Raw genomic sequence first — 13,239 nt, 5'->3', positions numbered from 1 at the left:
GGTGCACACCTGTAGTCCCAGCCACTCGGGAGGCTGAGGCAGGAGAATTGCTTAAACCCAGGAGGCAGAGGTTGCGGTGAGCCGAGATCGCGCCATTGCACTCCAGCCTGGGTAACAAGAGTGAAACTCCATCTCAAAAAAAAAAAAAAAAAAAAAAATAAGCCAGGCGTGGTGGCATATACCTGTAATCCTAGCCACTCAAGAGGCTGAGGCAGGCGAATTGCTTGAATTGAGGAGGTGGAGGGTGCAGTGAGCCAAGTTAGCATGTCACTGCACTCCAGCCTGGGCAACAGAGCAAGACTCTGTCTCAAAAAAAAAAAAAAAAAAATGGTGGTATAATTTCTCTGTAAATCAGTAAGAGGTACACTGCTTAAAATGTACTCTTACTTTATTTTGCTGTTTTTTTCTTAACTTTTATCACTCTCTACACATTGTTACCAAAAAGCAGAGACAAAAGCACATCTGTTTTATTAATCAAATTAGGTAAAGTGCCTCACTCCTGTAATCCCAGCACTTTGGGAGACCGAGGTAGGGAGGATCACTTGAATCCAGGAGTTCAAGACCAGCCTGGGCAACATAGTGAGCTCCCATCTGTTTTTTTTTAAAGTCAAATCAAGAATCCAGGCCCATCTCATTCACTTCACGTCCTCTAGTGTTTATTTACTGGTCTGATCTGTGTCCAGAACTTTGTTTAACCTTATGGACCACAGAAAACCAGAACTCCTTTGTCACCTATTTCCTTACCCACTCTGGAAAGTGGCAGAGTAGCCAAGTCTGGGAAATCCTGAATGAGAATGTTTCTTTGAGCCATTTAAAGTAATATTTTTCATTATCCTCTTTTGTTCTAATCTATTATGTGTGATTGAATGTTGACCATAGATAAGAAGTAGTTAATCACTAAGCTTTTCTTAGATTCATAATATTCAGTCTTCAATAGCCTTGAAATTTTAGTTATTTAAAATACAAAATTAAATGTGAAGCTAGTGATAAATTGTCATAACTTATCAGTAACAGTAATAGTAAATGGTAGTAGTAATTTACTAACAATAATTGGTAATTGACTATTTTTAGTCTCCAGATATCATTTAGAGATTTTATTTAATACTAAAAACATTTGGTACCTCCTGCCATGATCCCATTGACATACTTATTTTTCTGCTAAATGAAGTATTTTTTGGCCAGGCAAAGTAGCTCACAACTATAATCCCAGCACTTTGGGAGGCTAAGGTTTGTGGTTTATTTGAGCTCAGGAGTTTGAGACCAGCATGGGCAACATAGTAAGATCCTGTGTACAAAAAGTAAAAAAATGGGTCAAGTGTGGTGGTACATGCCCATAGTACCAGCTGCTTGGGAGGCTGAAGTGAGAGGATTACTTGGGCCCAGGAGTTTGAAGTTGCAGTGAGCCGTGATTACGCCACTGTGCTCCTGCCTGAGCAACAGAGTGAGACCCTGTCTCAAAAATGTTTAAAAAAAGTATTTTTTTCTGTACAGTTGATTTGTTTTCAAACTTTTATTTAAGAATAGAGACTCACAGTAAGTTACAAAAATAGTGCAAAGAATCCCATTTACCCTTTACCTAACTTCTCAAATGGTGACATCTTATATAACTGTAGTACCATAGCAAAACTGAGCAGTCAGCATGGTACATTACTGTTAACTGCACTTTATACATTATTCACTTTCACCATTTTCATCTGCATTCATTTATGTTTGTGTGTAATGTATGTAATTTTGTTAAATTTTATTGCATAGATTCATGTACTCACCACTACATTGAGGTATAAAACTTATCACCACAAAAGAATTAATTCTCTTGTGCTGCTCACTACACAGCCTGCCTGCCCTCCCTGTCTCCTAGCTACCACTAACCTGTTTTCCATCTTTTTCCATCTCGTTTTTTTTTTTCTATTATTCTAGTCCCTGTCTTTTAAAAATTGACTTTTCTTCAAATGGAACCTAGAAATGAATAAAAACTTAGTTGTTGGCCTCAGGAGTTGTGTTTGAAGGTACAGATGGTAGATATGCATTATTCACATAATAGGGGTTAATTTGCAGAAGCCATCCCCACACCCTAGGAGACCCTTGTTTGTGAGTTGTTGTAGGGATCGTCTCAAATTTTCCTACTATGTCTGACTGACCTGGGAATATCACTTCCAGTATTTCTCTTTTGCGCTTAGTGTTGCAGAAGTTTCTTGTCCTTCAGGGCATCATCTTATATCTTTATCTGCTGTGGTTTATGGTTTGTCATTTTTATTTATTTCTTTATTTTTTGGTTTGTCATTTTAAAATCAGTCTGAAGTTTTTGTTTTTCAATTTTAATACCTTTTGGGTGATGGGTTCTGTTACTCATTACAGAAAATCATGCTGCCTTGTACTCACATCAGTTATCTTAAGTATTAAGAAATGGCTCTTAATTTCGATATTCAAAGATACTGTGGAAAAATCCATGTTCAGGTTTATATCCGTTATGCTACGGATAACACCAGTCTGAATTCAGTAATTTTCAAATTACGTATCTTTTTAATAATGTATAAATGGAATCCTACAGGTAGTTTTGATTACTGACATGAACTTTCCTCTTTCTAGCTGTTCTTTTCTTACCTATTTATGGATCTGCTTATTTTTTTACAAACCAAACAATTCACTTACATAGTGGGGGGGGGGGGGGGAAGTCAGATCCAGAAAGGTTTAAACTCCACAAATGTATTTCCTAAAATGTTACCATTTGTAATAGTTTTGTGTCTGTCCTGAGAAATTAGTGTTTATGCATATATCAAAATAAATGTGCAGGCCAGACATGGTGGCTCATGCCTGTAATCTGTAATCCCAACACTTTGGGAGGCCAAGGCAGGCAGATTGCTTGAACCCAGGAGTTTAAGCCCAGCCTGGTCAACATGACAAAATTATCTGTACTAAAAATACAAAAAATTAGCCAAGTGTGGTAGCATGTGCCTGTAGTCCCAGCTGCTTGGGAGGCTGAGGTGGGAGAATCACTTGAGCCCAGGAAGTCAAGGCTGCAGTGAGCCATGATCCTGCCACTGCACTCCAGCCTGGGCAATGGGAGTGAGATTCTGTCCGAAAAGTAAATAAAAAATAAATGTGCAATGCGTTTTGTATAAATGGACTCTTACTGTACATAGTGATTAATGTATACTGCTTTTTGCTTACTGTGTCTTCCTGAGCTTTTTATGTCAACACATAGGTTTATCACATTCTTTGTAATGACTGCAAACCATTCAGTAGCTTTTTGAGTCATTCATACATATATATATGTACACACACACACACACACACACACACGGTCTCGCTCCTTCTTCCAGGCTAAAGTGCAATGGTGCAGTCACAGCTCACTGCAGCTTTTACCTCCCAGGCACAGGTCATCCTCCCACCTTAGCCTCCCAAGTAGCTGGGACCACAGGCATGTGCCACCATGTTCGGCTAAGTTTTGTGTTTGTAGAGCTGAGGTTTCATGGTGTTGCCCAGGCTGGTCTCAAACTCATGCGCTCATGTGATCCCCCTGCCTTGCCTCCTAAAGTGCCAGGATCACAGGCATGAGCTACCATCCCTGCCGTGGTAGTTTTTGATCAAACCTCTACTAATATACACTTTTTTTTTTTTGAGACAGAGTCTCTCTCTGTTGCCCAGGCTGGAGTGCGGTGGCACGATCTCGGCTCACTGCAATCCCCGCCTCCCCCAGGTTCAAGTGATTCTCCTGCCTCAGCCTCCCAAGTGCTGGGATTACAGGTGTGAGGTGTGATTACAGGCGCGTGCCACCATACCTGGCTAGTTTTTAGTAGAGATGGGATTTCGCCATGCTGGTCCGGCTGGTCTCGAACTCCTGACCTCGTGATCCACCTGCATCAGCCTCCCAGAGTGCTGGGATTACAGGTGTGAGCCACCCACCTGGCCTTTTTTTTTTTTTTTTTGAGATGGAGTTTCGCTGTTGTTGCTCAGGAGTGCAATGGCCTGACCTCGGCTCACTATAGCCCCTGCCTCCTGGATTCAAGCAATTCTCCTGCCTCCGCCTCCTACGTAGCTGGGATTACAGGCATGTACCACCATGCCTGGCTAATTTTGTATTTTTGGTAGAGACAGGGTTTCTCCATGTTCGTCAGGCTGGTCTCGAACTTCTGACCTAGGTGATTTGGCCTCCCAAAGTGCTGGGATTACAGGCATGAGCTACAGTGCCCAGTATGTTTTGTGTTTTTGTTTTTGTTTTTGTTTTGTTTTGTTTTGTTTTTTTAGTTTTATTTTGTTAACAAAAATTAAGAAATAAATATCCTAATAATCTAAATCTTAGGCCGTATTTTTCTCTTTTTAAAAAAATTTTTTTGGGGACAAAGTCTCACTCTGTCACCCAGGCTAGAGTGCACCATCTCTGCTCACTGCAACTGCTGACTCCCAGGTTCAAGTAATCCTCCCGCCTCAGTCTCCCAAGTACCTAGGATTACAAGCATGCGCCAGGACGCCCGGCTAATTTTTGTATTTTTAGTAGAGATGGTTTCATCGTGTTGGTCAGGCTGTTGTGAACTCTTGACTTCAAGTGATCTGCCTGCCTTGACCTCCCAAGGTGCTGGGATTTACAGGCGTGAGTCACCCCTCCTGGCCAGGCCATTCTTTTCAAAGTATGTCTGTGGGCGTTAATTTCCTGGTTTAGGAATTATTGTGTTAGAATATATTGTACTGTATTTAAAATTAATATGCCTAACTCCTCCCACCCGCATCACCAAACACATATTTCCTGTGCCCTCAATTTGTACATCCCCCTAAAACTATTTATGAGTCCCCATTCCTTCATACTCTTAAGCCAAGATTTTTGCCAGTCTAACAGGTTCCTAGATATTTTTGGTATTTCCTTAAATGGTACTTTGTACATGTCCAGAAACAGTAATGGTTCGTTCTTTTTATTTTTCCAAAGCCGTTGCTAACTGTTTAACTTCCTTTTTTGGTCTTTTCAATGGCAGTAATCCTTGAAGTTGTGTCTTCAAAGTAACCCACAGCAACTCAGTTCTTTCTGGAGTCATAAGTAGGAGTCTGTGATTCTGTTCTCATACATTTTGATCTCAGAGCTTGTAAATTACTGGGAAACCCAAGGAGCTTTTGTTATTAATATGTGCTTTATTTATCTATATTTACTGAATTAGAAATTAAAACTGGGAAACATTACATTAACTGTTAGAGCAGTGACATAATCACATAGCATGTAGACTCCAAAACTTCACTGTAACTTAATGAAAGAAAAAAGAAGTCAACAGACCTCTTAGTAATATGAGTGTAATTTTGACCTCCCATGCTCCCTGATAGGGTCTTAGGAATCCGCAGGGATTCTTAAACCCAGTTTTGAGAATTGCTGTTCTCTGTGAAGTTTACCTTTTATTTTCTAAAATATATTTTCTTGTATAATCTCTTTGAAGTTTATATACCACTCTCTGTATACTCAACAAATCTTTGGGGTCTACTTAGCATTTGATTTTCAGGCAGTCCTTTCTAGTAATTGGAGCATTTCCCAAATCATGTCAATGAGTATATTCAGTGTTTTCCGTGTAAGTACTGTACCAGCATAGGGAAAATAAGTGAAGGCATGGAATTTGGCATATTCCAATCAACTCTTTTGACTTAAGAGTTTTCTAATTTTGTGTTTTTTGTTTGAATTTCTTGTCATATGCAAATTAAGGGAAACTATTGAGATTCATTTTGCAAGCAACCTGCATCATTAGTGGATGACTTCATTGAATCCCAGCAGTATTTATACTTTTGTTTTGGCTTTCTGTAGGATGCAGAATAAAGCTTTTACTTATACTCACCTCTTTTTACCATGTAACCATCTTAGAGTTAGTGATAGATTAAAAGCAACCAGAACTTTTTATTTGCACATATACATATTGATTGGCGATCTCTTTTTAATGATCTTCAAAAATAATTTTTATCAGCTATTCCTTGAGCGAGAGCGGGCAGCCCAGCTAGCAGAAAGTAAAACAGATGAGTTGATCAAAGATGCTCCCACCACTCAGCATGATAAGAGTGGAGAGTGGCAAGAAACAAGTGGAGAAATACAGTGGGTGTCAACTGAAAAGACTGATGGTACAGAAGAGAAACATAAGAAGGAGGAGGATGATGAAGAACTTGACCTCAATAAAGGTATTTTTACTTTGAATGGTGTGTTTAAATGGAAGATAGTGGTTTGATTTTGTTTTTTTCTTCAAACCATTTTAATTCACAGATTGTCTTAATCTGGCTATTACTTGAGGACTTCCCTAGTTCAAGCCACACAAGCTTTGATAACGAGTGTTTGTGGTAGTTCTCCTACAGTGAGGAAGGTGCATGCCAGTGGCAGGCATGCTAATGATGGCAAAGATCCAGTTAGTCAAGTCACTGTTCTTCCTGGAGCCTCCTTTCCTTTATTCATCTATAAACAGACACATAGGAGACATAATAGGATTTTTCCAGTTTTTGAGATTGCCTTTTTTTAGCTTCACTTTAAACTTGAAGATCTATTGTTATAAATTACAGTAATGGTTCTCAAAGGGTAAGTACTAGATGGTAAACACAGTAAGAAATAAACTGCAGGCTGGTGGCTCACACCTGCGAGGCCAGCACTTTGGGAGGCTGAAACAGGAGGATTGCCTGAGGCTAAGAGTTTGAAACAGGGTAGCAAGACCCCATCCCTACGAAAAATTTTAAAAATTAGCTTGGCATGGTGGCATAAGCCTGTAGACCTAGGTACTCGGGAGGCTGAGGTGGGGGAGGATCGCTGGAACTGAGGAATTTGAAATTACAGTGAGCTATGATTGCACCATTGCACTCCACCCTAGGTGACAGAGTGAGACTCTTTCTCATTTAAAAAAAAAAAAAAAAAGATACTGGAGGTAATATCTTCACCAGTTACACATTATTGAGTATCTATTATTGTCAGAATTTGTGATACAACTTTTGCCATTTATACAAGTTTCTGCAGAATAGCCATTTGTAACTTCGTTATCACTAAGGTTATAAATTTAAGTTCAGTCAGCCCTCCATACATGTGGGTTCCACATCCATGGAGTCAGCCAACCACAAATCAAAAATATTTCAGGAAGAAAAAATAATATAGGTTAATAAATAATGTAGTATAACAGCTATTTACATAACATTTGTATTGTATTAGGTATTATAAGTAATCTAAAAGTGATTTAAAAGTATGCCAGAGGATGTGTGTAAGTTATATGCAAATACTGCACTCTTTCCTATCAGAGATTGGAGCATCCTCCAGTTTTGGTATTGGAGGGTGCTGGCATCCTAGAACCAATCCCCCCTCAGATGCAGAAGGATGATTGTAATATGTTCAGCTTCACATCACTAGAAAGCAAGCCGCAGCAATGTCTCATTCTGAGCCTCTTTTGTTACTCCCATTCCTCCCCAAATCTGATGCCATTAGTTCTGATAGTGTAATATATTTCTTTTCCTTTTTCTCAGTTACTAGGTTTTGATGCTGTTCTTTTTTTGGCATAATAACATTTTTGTTTTTTTAGCAGTCTCTTTAAAAGTTACAGCTTTATTGAAACAGAATTCACATACTATACAATTTATCCTTTTAAAGTGAGTAATTCAGTAGTTTTTTGTATATTCACAAGGTTGTGCTGCCATTACCACTAATTCCAAATACCATTTTTATCACCACTAAAGGAACCCTGTGCCCATTAGCAGCCATCACCCCTATTTTCCCCTCCTCCCTGGCCACTAGCAACCACTAATCTACTTTCTGTTTCTATGGATTTGCCTGTTTTGGACATTCCATTTTAAAAGGAGTCATACAGCCGGGCGCGGTGGCTCACGCCTGTAATCCTAGCACTTTGGGAGGCCAAGGTGGGTGGATCACCTCTGGTCAGAAGTTCAAGACCAGCCTGGCCATCATGGTGAAACCCCATCTTTGAAAAAAAAAAAAAAAAAAAAAAAAAAATGAGTCATACAATATGTGGCCTTTTATGACTGACTTCTTTCAGCCAGAAGAATTTTTCAAAGTTTGTCCGTGTTATAGTATGTGTTAATACTATATTCCTTAGACAAATAATAGCCTGTAATATTGTTATACCATAGTTTGTTTATCCATTTGTTCGCTGATGGGCATTTGAGTGGTTTCTGCTTTTTAGCTTTTTGAACAATTATCTGCCAGTTTTTTTGTAGACATAATGTTTTTATTTCTTTTAGATATATACCTAGAAGTTGGAATTGTTGGGTTGTATGTTAACTCTCTGTTTAACATTCTAAGAAAATGCCCAATTGTTTTCCAGTGTGGGTGCAGTATTTTACATTCCCATCAGCAATGTATGAAGGTTCCAAATTACTTGTAAAAGAAAATTTTTAGTCATCCTAGTGGGCATTTATCTCATGGTGGTTTGGTTTGCATTTCCCTGGTAATTAATGATGTTGACCATCTTTTTATGTGTTCATTGGCCATTTGTGTATCTTGTTTGAAGAAATAAAGTCCTCTGCCCAGTTTTGTAGGTTTTTTGTTTTTGTTGTTTTTGAGACAGAGCCTTGCTCTGTCACCCAGGCTGTAGAGCAGTGGCACGATCAGGGCTCACTGCAGCCTTGACTTCCCAGGCTCAGGTGGTCCTCCCACCTCAGCCTTGCAAGTAGCTGGGGACTACAGGCCTGTACCACCACACCCATTTAAGGTTTTTGAATTTTAGTGGAAAGAAGGTCTCACTGTGTTGCCTAGGCTGGTCTCAAACTCCTGAGCTCAAGTGATCCTCCCATCTCAGCCTTCCAAAGTGCTGGGATTATAGGTGTGAGCCACCACGCCTGGCCCTTTGCCCCAGTTTTAATTGGATTTTTTTCGTTGTTGAGTTGTAAAAATTTTTTTTTTTTTTTTTTTTTTTTTTTTTTTTTTTTATTATTATAAGACAGAGTTTCACCATGTTGGCCAGAATGGTCTTTTGACCTCGTGATCCGCCCACCCTGGCCTCCCAAAGTGCTGAGATTACTGGTGTGAGCCACCGTACCTGGCCAAGAATTTTTTATTTGTTTTGAATACTTGACCCTTATCAAGTTCATGATGTGCAAATATATTCTCTCATTCTGTGGATTATCTTTTCACTTTGTTAATTGTGTCCTTTGCAACAGAAAAATTTCAAAGTTTTATGGTTTCAGCTCTTCTTTTGGATCCCTATTCCATTTTGATTTAATTTTTGGATATCCAGTTATAGCATCACTTGTCGATTTGCAGCAATTTTGAAGTAAAGATAACTAACAGAATGGTTGGTTTTGTGAGATTTGTCTTAATTAATATCTGTTACCATTCTTCAACTCTCTCAGCCCTTCAGCATGCCGGCAAACACATGGAGGATTGCATCGTGGCCTCCTACACAGCACTACTTCTAGGGTGTCTCTGCCAGGAAAGTCCAGTAAGTACATAGTTCAGTATTATTTTATGTATAGCTAGTGCTCGACATACGACCACGATTGGTTCCGACAGACCGGTCGTAACACGATTTGGTCGTAAGTTGAGTAGGCTATATGCACGTGGAGATGGTAGTGCTGCCGGAAGCTTGTCCGCACTGTCATACGCCCAGCTGGGCAACGTTTGTGCTGCCAGACGCAGTCGTGGCTAGCGATTGTGGTCGTAAAGTCAAATGGTCGTAAGCTGCATAGGCCGTAAGTCGATCAATACCTGTATCTTTGAAAGATTCCAATGTAACAATTTCATGCCATTGTCTGTTTCACTTATTTATTTCTTCAGTGTTTCCCCTTTAATGTTCAACTTATTTCACAAAGACTATTGGCTGGTTATAGGGTTGTTTAAACTGGGGTTTTTTATGAAAGAAAAGTGGCAAGAAAATGCATTAACATTTCCGGTAGTTTTATTTTAAATTACCTAAATAGTTTTAAAGTAAAAACTTTAATAAAATCTGTACTGGAAAGGGAATGTGTAGCATTTTTTACATGCTAATCCTTTCCAATATGGGTTATACTAAGTAAAGTTTGGAGTGGAATAAATTGATTTTCACTTTTTAAAAAAAGTGAAATAAAGTTGATCTTTATGGCTTTATTAGAAAGGATGTACCTGTCAGAGTTAGGCTGTTAAAGATATAAGAAATAGTTCTGGAAAACAAGCTAGTTAGTGCTTTTAATCTCATGAAAAATGAAGAATTACATTTATGAAATTAAATTTAAAATTAAGATGGCATATAATATTAAAAACTTTTAAATACTTGTTGAGCTTTTTAAGGTACATCCCAAAGGTCAGAATACATTAAGTCTAATGAAAAACCTCTTGTGGCAGGGCGTGGTGGCTCACACCTATAATCTCAGCACTTTGGGAGGCCTAGACGGGCAGATACCTTGAGGTTAGGTGTTCAAGACCAGCCTGGCTAACATGGTGGAATCATGTCTCTACTAAAAATACAAAAATCAGCTGGGCGAGGTGTTGCCACACCTGTAATCTCAGCTACTCGAGAGGTAATTGAATAGCTTGAATCCCGGAGGTGGAGTTTGCAGTGAGCTGAGATTGCGCCGTTGTACTTTAGCCTGGGCTGCAGAGCAAGAATGTTTCAAAAAAAGTAAAGAAGGGAAAAAAAAAAAAGCTCTTGTTTGATGGATGAATCTGTTCAGATGTCTTTGGTGGAGTAAAAGAAGGGATAGTGTGAAACCTGTACTCACCTGGCTTAAATGGCAAATTTGCATCATGTCAGTGCATCACTCTGGTCATCAGAGACTCAGATCATTTCTGTCATTGTTATTTTTCTGTTTTTTTTTTTTTTTTTTTTTTTTTTTGGTGGAAATGGGGTTTTTGCTCTGGCTGGTGTCAAACCCCTGGGCTCAAGTGATCCTCCTCCCTCTCAAAGTGCTGGGATTATTAGGTGCCTCATCAAGTTAATGCCTAATAGTAAGTAATAGGTGCCTCTTCCTCTATGGTTCTTTTTTTTTTCCCCCCATAGCTACATTGGTTGGAAATACGTATTTTTTTAAGACAACTGTTTGTTTCCCCTTTGGGACCCTATGCCACTCTCGCCTCTCACCAGGTAGACTTTTCATGTTGGCCAGTATTGGGTCACATGCTTTTGTCTCAACCAGTCACTGTCCAGGAACATAGGATTACTGTGAATGGATTAGATCATTAGGATTGACTTAGGAGAAATGCGAATGTCTAGACAATCAGGCTGAGCCAGCCCAGAAGTGGAAGGTTATGGCTCTGGGGAGTCTGCTGCCTTGGGAAGAACAAAGATGAGTAAAATTGTTGAGGAAGGAGATGGCACAATCATTGTCAGTGTTTCCCTTTAAGATGGTGGGGGGGTTGGGCACAGGTGGATTATTTTTAAGTGTAAAGTCCATTTGAAAAGCCATATTTCGAAATGGAAGGCAGATTGTTTTCTAGGAGCAAGGGCATTGAGGGGGCAAGAAAGAGTGGAGACCTATAGGGAGGGGGTTAGTTTCAGTAGGAAGCAGGGGCCAGTTTCCTCATTTTTGCCATCTAGTTCTCTGTATTGCCTTTTTTTTTTTTCTACTTTCTGTATCTAAGTTCTTTGTATTTTTCTGAGTACATCTTGTCCATCTCTTCCACACTTATGTTGTAACCAATCTAAATACACCATCCCACTCTGAGACCCCTCTGGGTACCACTGCTTTCAGGATCAAGACCAAAGTTCTCATCATGGCTCTGGAGGCCCTGCAAGATCTTTATATTCCTTTTTCTTATTTCCAGTGACAGGATTTTAAGAGCAAGTCAGAAACATATCACACATGGGAGGAAAATGCAGGCCTCAAATAAAAGCATTGAAAATAATAGTTAAATATAAATATTTTTAGATACACTGTTTTGTATCCACCGTAGGTTTAGTCATATGTCAGTCATGTTCTTTCTTACATAATTGTTCTTGAAATTGTGTTATTACCACATATAATTTATCTTAGGCCATCTTTCCCATGCTAATTCTTACTTGTGTTTGCCTGTATCTATCTTGTCTCTAAAAAGAGAATGTTCTTAGTCGCGGGCAATGTTGTAAATTCATAGAGCCCCAGATTTATTTGTTGCCTTGGAGATTATTATGATTAACCCCAAAAAGCTAGCTGATACCACAAAATGTAAAGGGAGTTAGTTTGCCTGATGTGTAAGTGAAAGAGACAGACAAGAAAGCATGTGGTTGTTGCAGTAAATGCTGCTTTGTGATCTGATCCTGTTTTCACTTGCCCTCCATGACTTCTCACTTTGCATCGGCTGCATTGCAGCAGTCAGTCTCCTCACTGCTCTTTCTGCTTTCTTGCCTCCCCATTCCTGACCGTGCACATTGCCACCAGAGCTAACTTAAATCAGAACACTTGCTGATCATATAGCTTCTTGCCCAGTCTTCCTTGGCTCACAGCCAGTAAGGGGAGTAATGACTTTGTTTAGTACTGTGAGACCCTCGACTTCAGACTGCTTCTCCAGTTTCCAAACCTACATACTTTTGGATACTTTTTAAAATTTTCAGATAGGCCATACTGTATCATACCTTTTCTTTTTGTACCTGCTATGCTTTGTTAAAAAAAATGCTGTCACTGTCCCTTCCCTTGCCTCAGAAATGCTATATGTTATGTTCTATAGTGTGTTGATAGAGAAGGATTTGATTTGGATTAATGAGGGTCTTTCATTCAAAAACATAGAAGCTAATCATATATTCTTTATTATAGAGGTGCACTTTTCTACTGAGCTGTTCTCCAGAGACACCTTAGCCAGTACTCTACCCACCACCACTGTGGTAACTTTTGGTGGAGAGGATCAGTTTGAATGTGTGTAACTGATACCTTCAGCACATGAGTACTTTAGCAGTATTTTGATTAGATCTTTTCTGAAGCTGTATTCATCTCATTATTTTGCTGCTTTCTAATTTTTCGAGTACCCTGGCATGGGAATAGGAAAAAGGAGGTGGGTAGTGGTAAATTTCTGAAAAGTAATATGTCGTGTCTCCTTTTTTGCCTCTACTAAACAAAAGTCAAATTGGAAGCTTTCGTGTATTTTGTTGTTGTTGTTTGGTTGATTTTGTTTAATCCTTTACCTTGTGTCCCCACACTTGGTACAGTATACTTTCTTTTGCTCCTTATTACAGGTGAACCTTCCTAGAAAATCTTTTCTTTTGATTCTCCCTAAAATATTTAAAGCATTCTTTTTTTAAATAGTGACAGGGTTTCACCATGTTGGCCAGGCTGGTCTTGAACTCCTGACCTCGTGATCTGCCCGCCTCGGCCTCCCAAAGTGCTGGGATTACAGGCGTGAGCCACCGCGCC

At 39.4% G+C, this 13,239-nt stretch overlaps 1 protein-coding gene across 8 annotated transcripts in view; it reads left to right on the top strand.

Annotated features, from left to right (window-relative positions):
- Positions 1-13,239, top strand: part of WAPL (WAPL cohesin release factor) — a 102,166-nt gene that overhangs the window by 84,703 nt on the left and 4,224 nt on the right. For 7 of the 8 annotated variants that reach the window (XM_032266945.1, XM_032266943.1, XM_032266947.1 and 4 more), the window contains 2 exons: positions 5,931-6,138; positions 9,295-9,383. In XM_032266945.1, the coding sequence (XP_032122836.1) occupies positions 5,931-6,138; positions 9,295-9,383 (297 nt within the window). Of the gene's footprint in view, positions 1-5,930; positions 6,139-9,294; positions 9,411-9,650; positions 10,297-13,239 lie in introns of those variants that run through there. The other variant, XM_032266946.1, reaches the window with a different exon arrangement.

This window comes from Sapajus apella, unplaced genomic scaffold (assembly GCF_009761245.1).
Source record: "Sapajus apella isolate SASKATOON/1434 unplaced genomic scaffold, GSC_monkey_1.0 scaffold163, whole genome shotgun sequence".
NCBI lineage: Eukaryota > Metazoa > Chordata > Mammalia > Primates > Cebidae > Sapajus > Sapajus apella.
The sequence above is the reverse complement of the archived record's forward strand: the minus strand, read 5'-3'. Positions and strand labels throughout refer to the sequence as shown.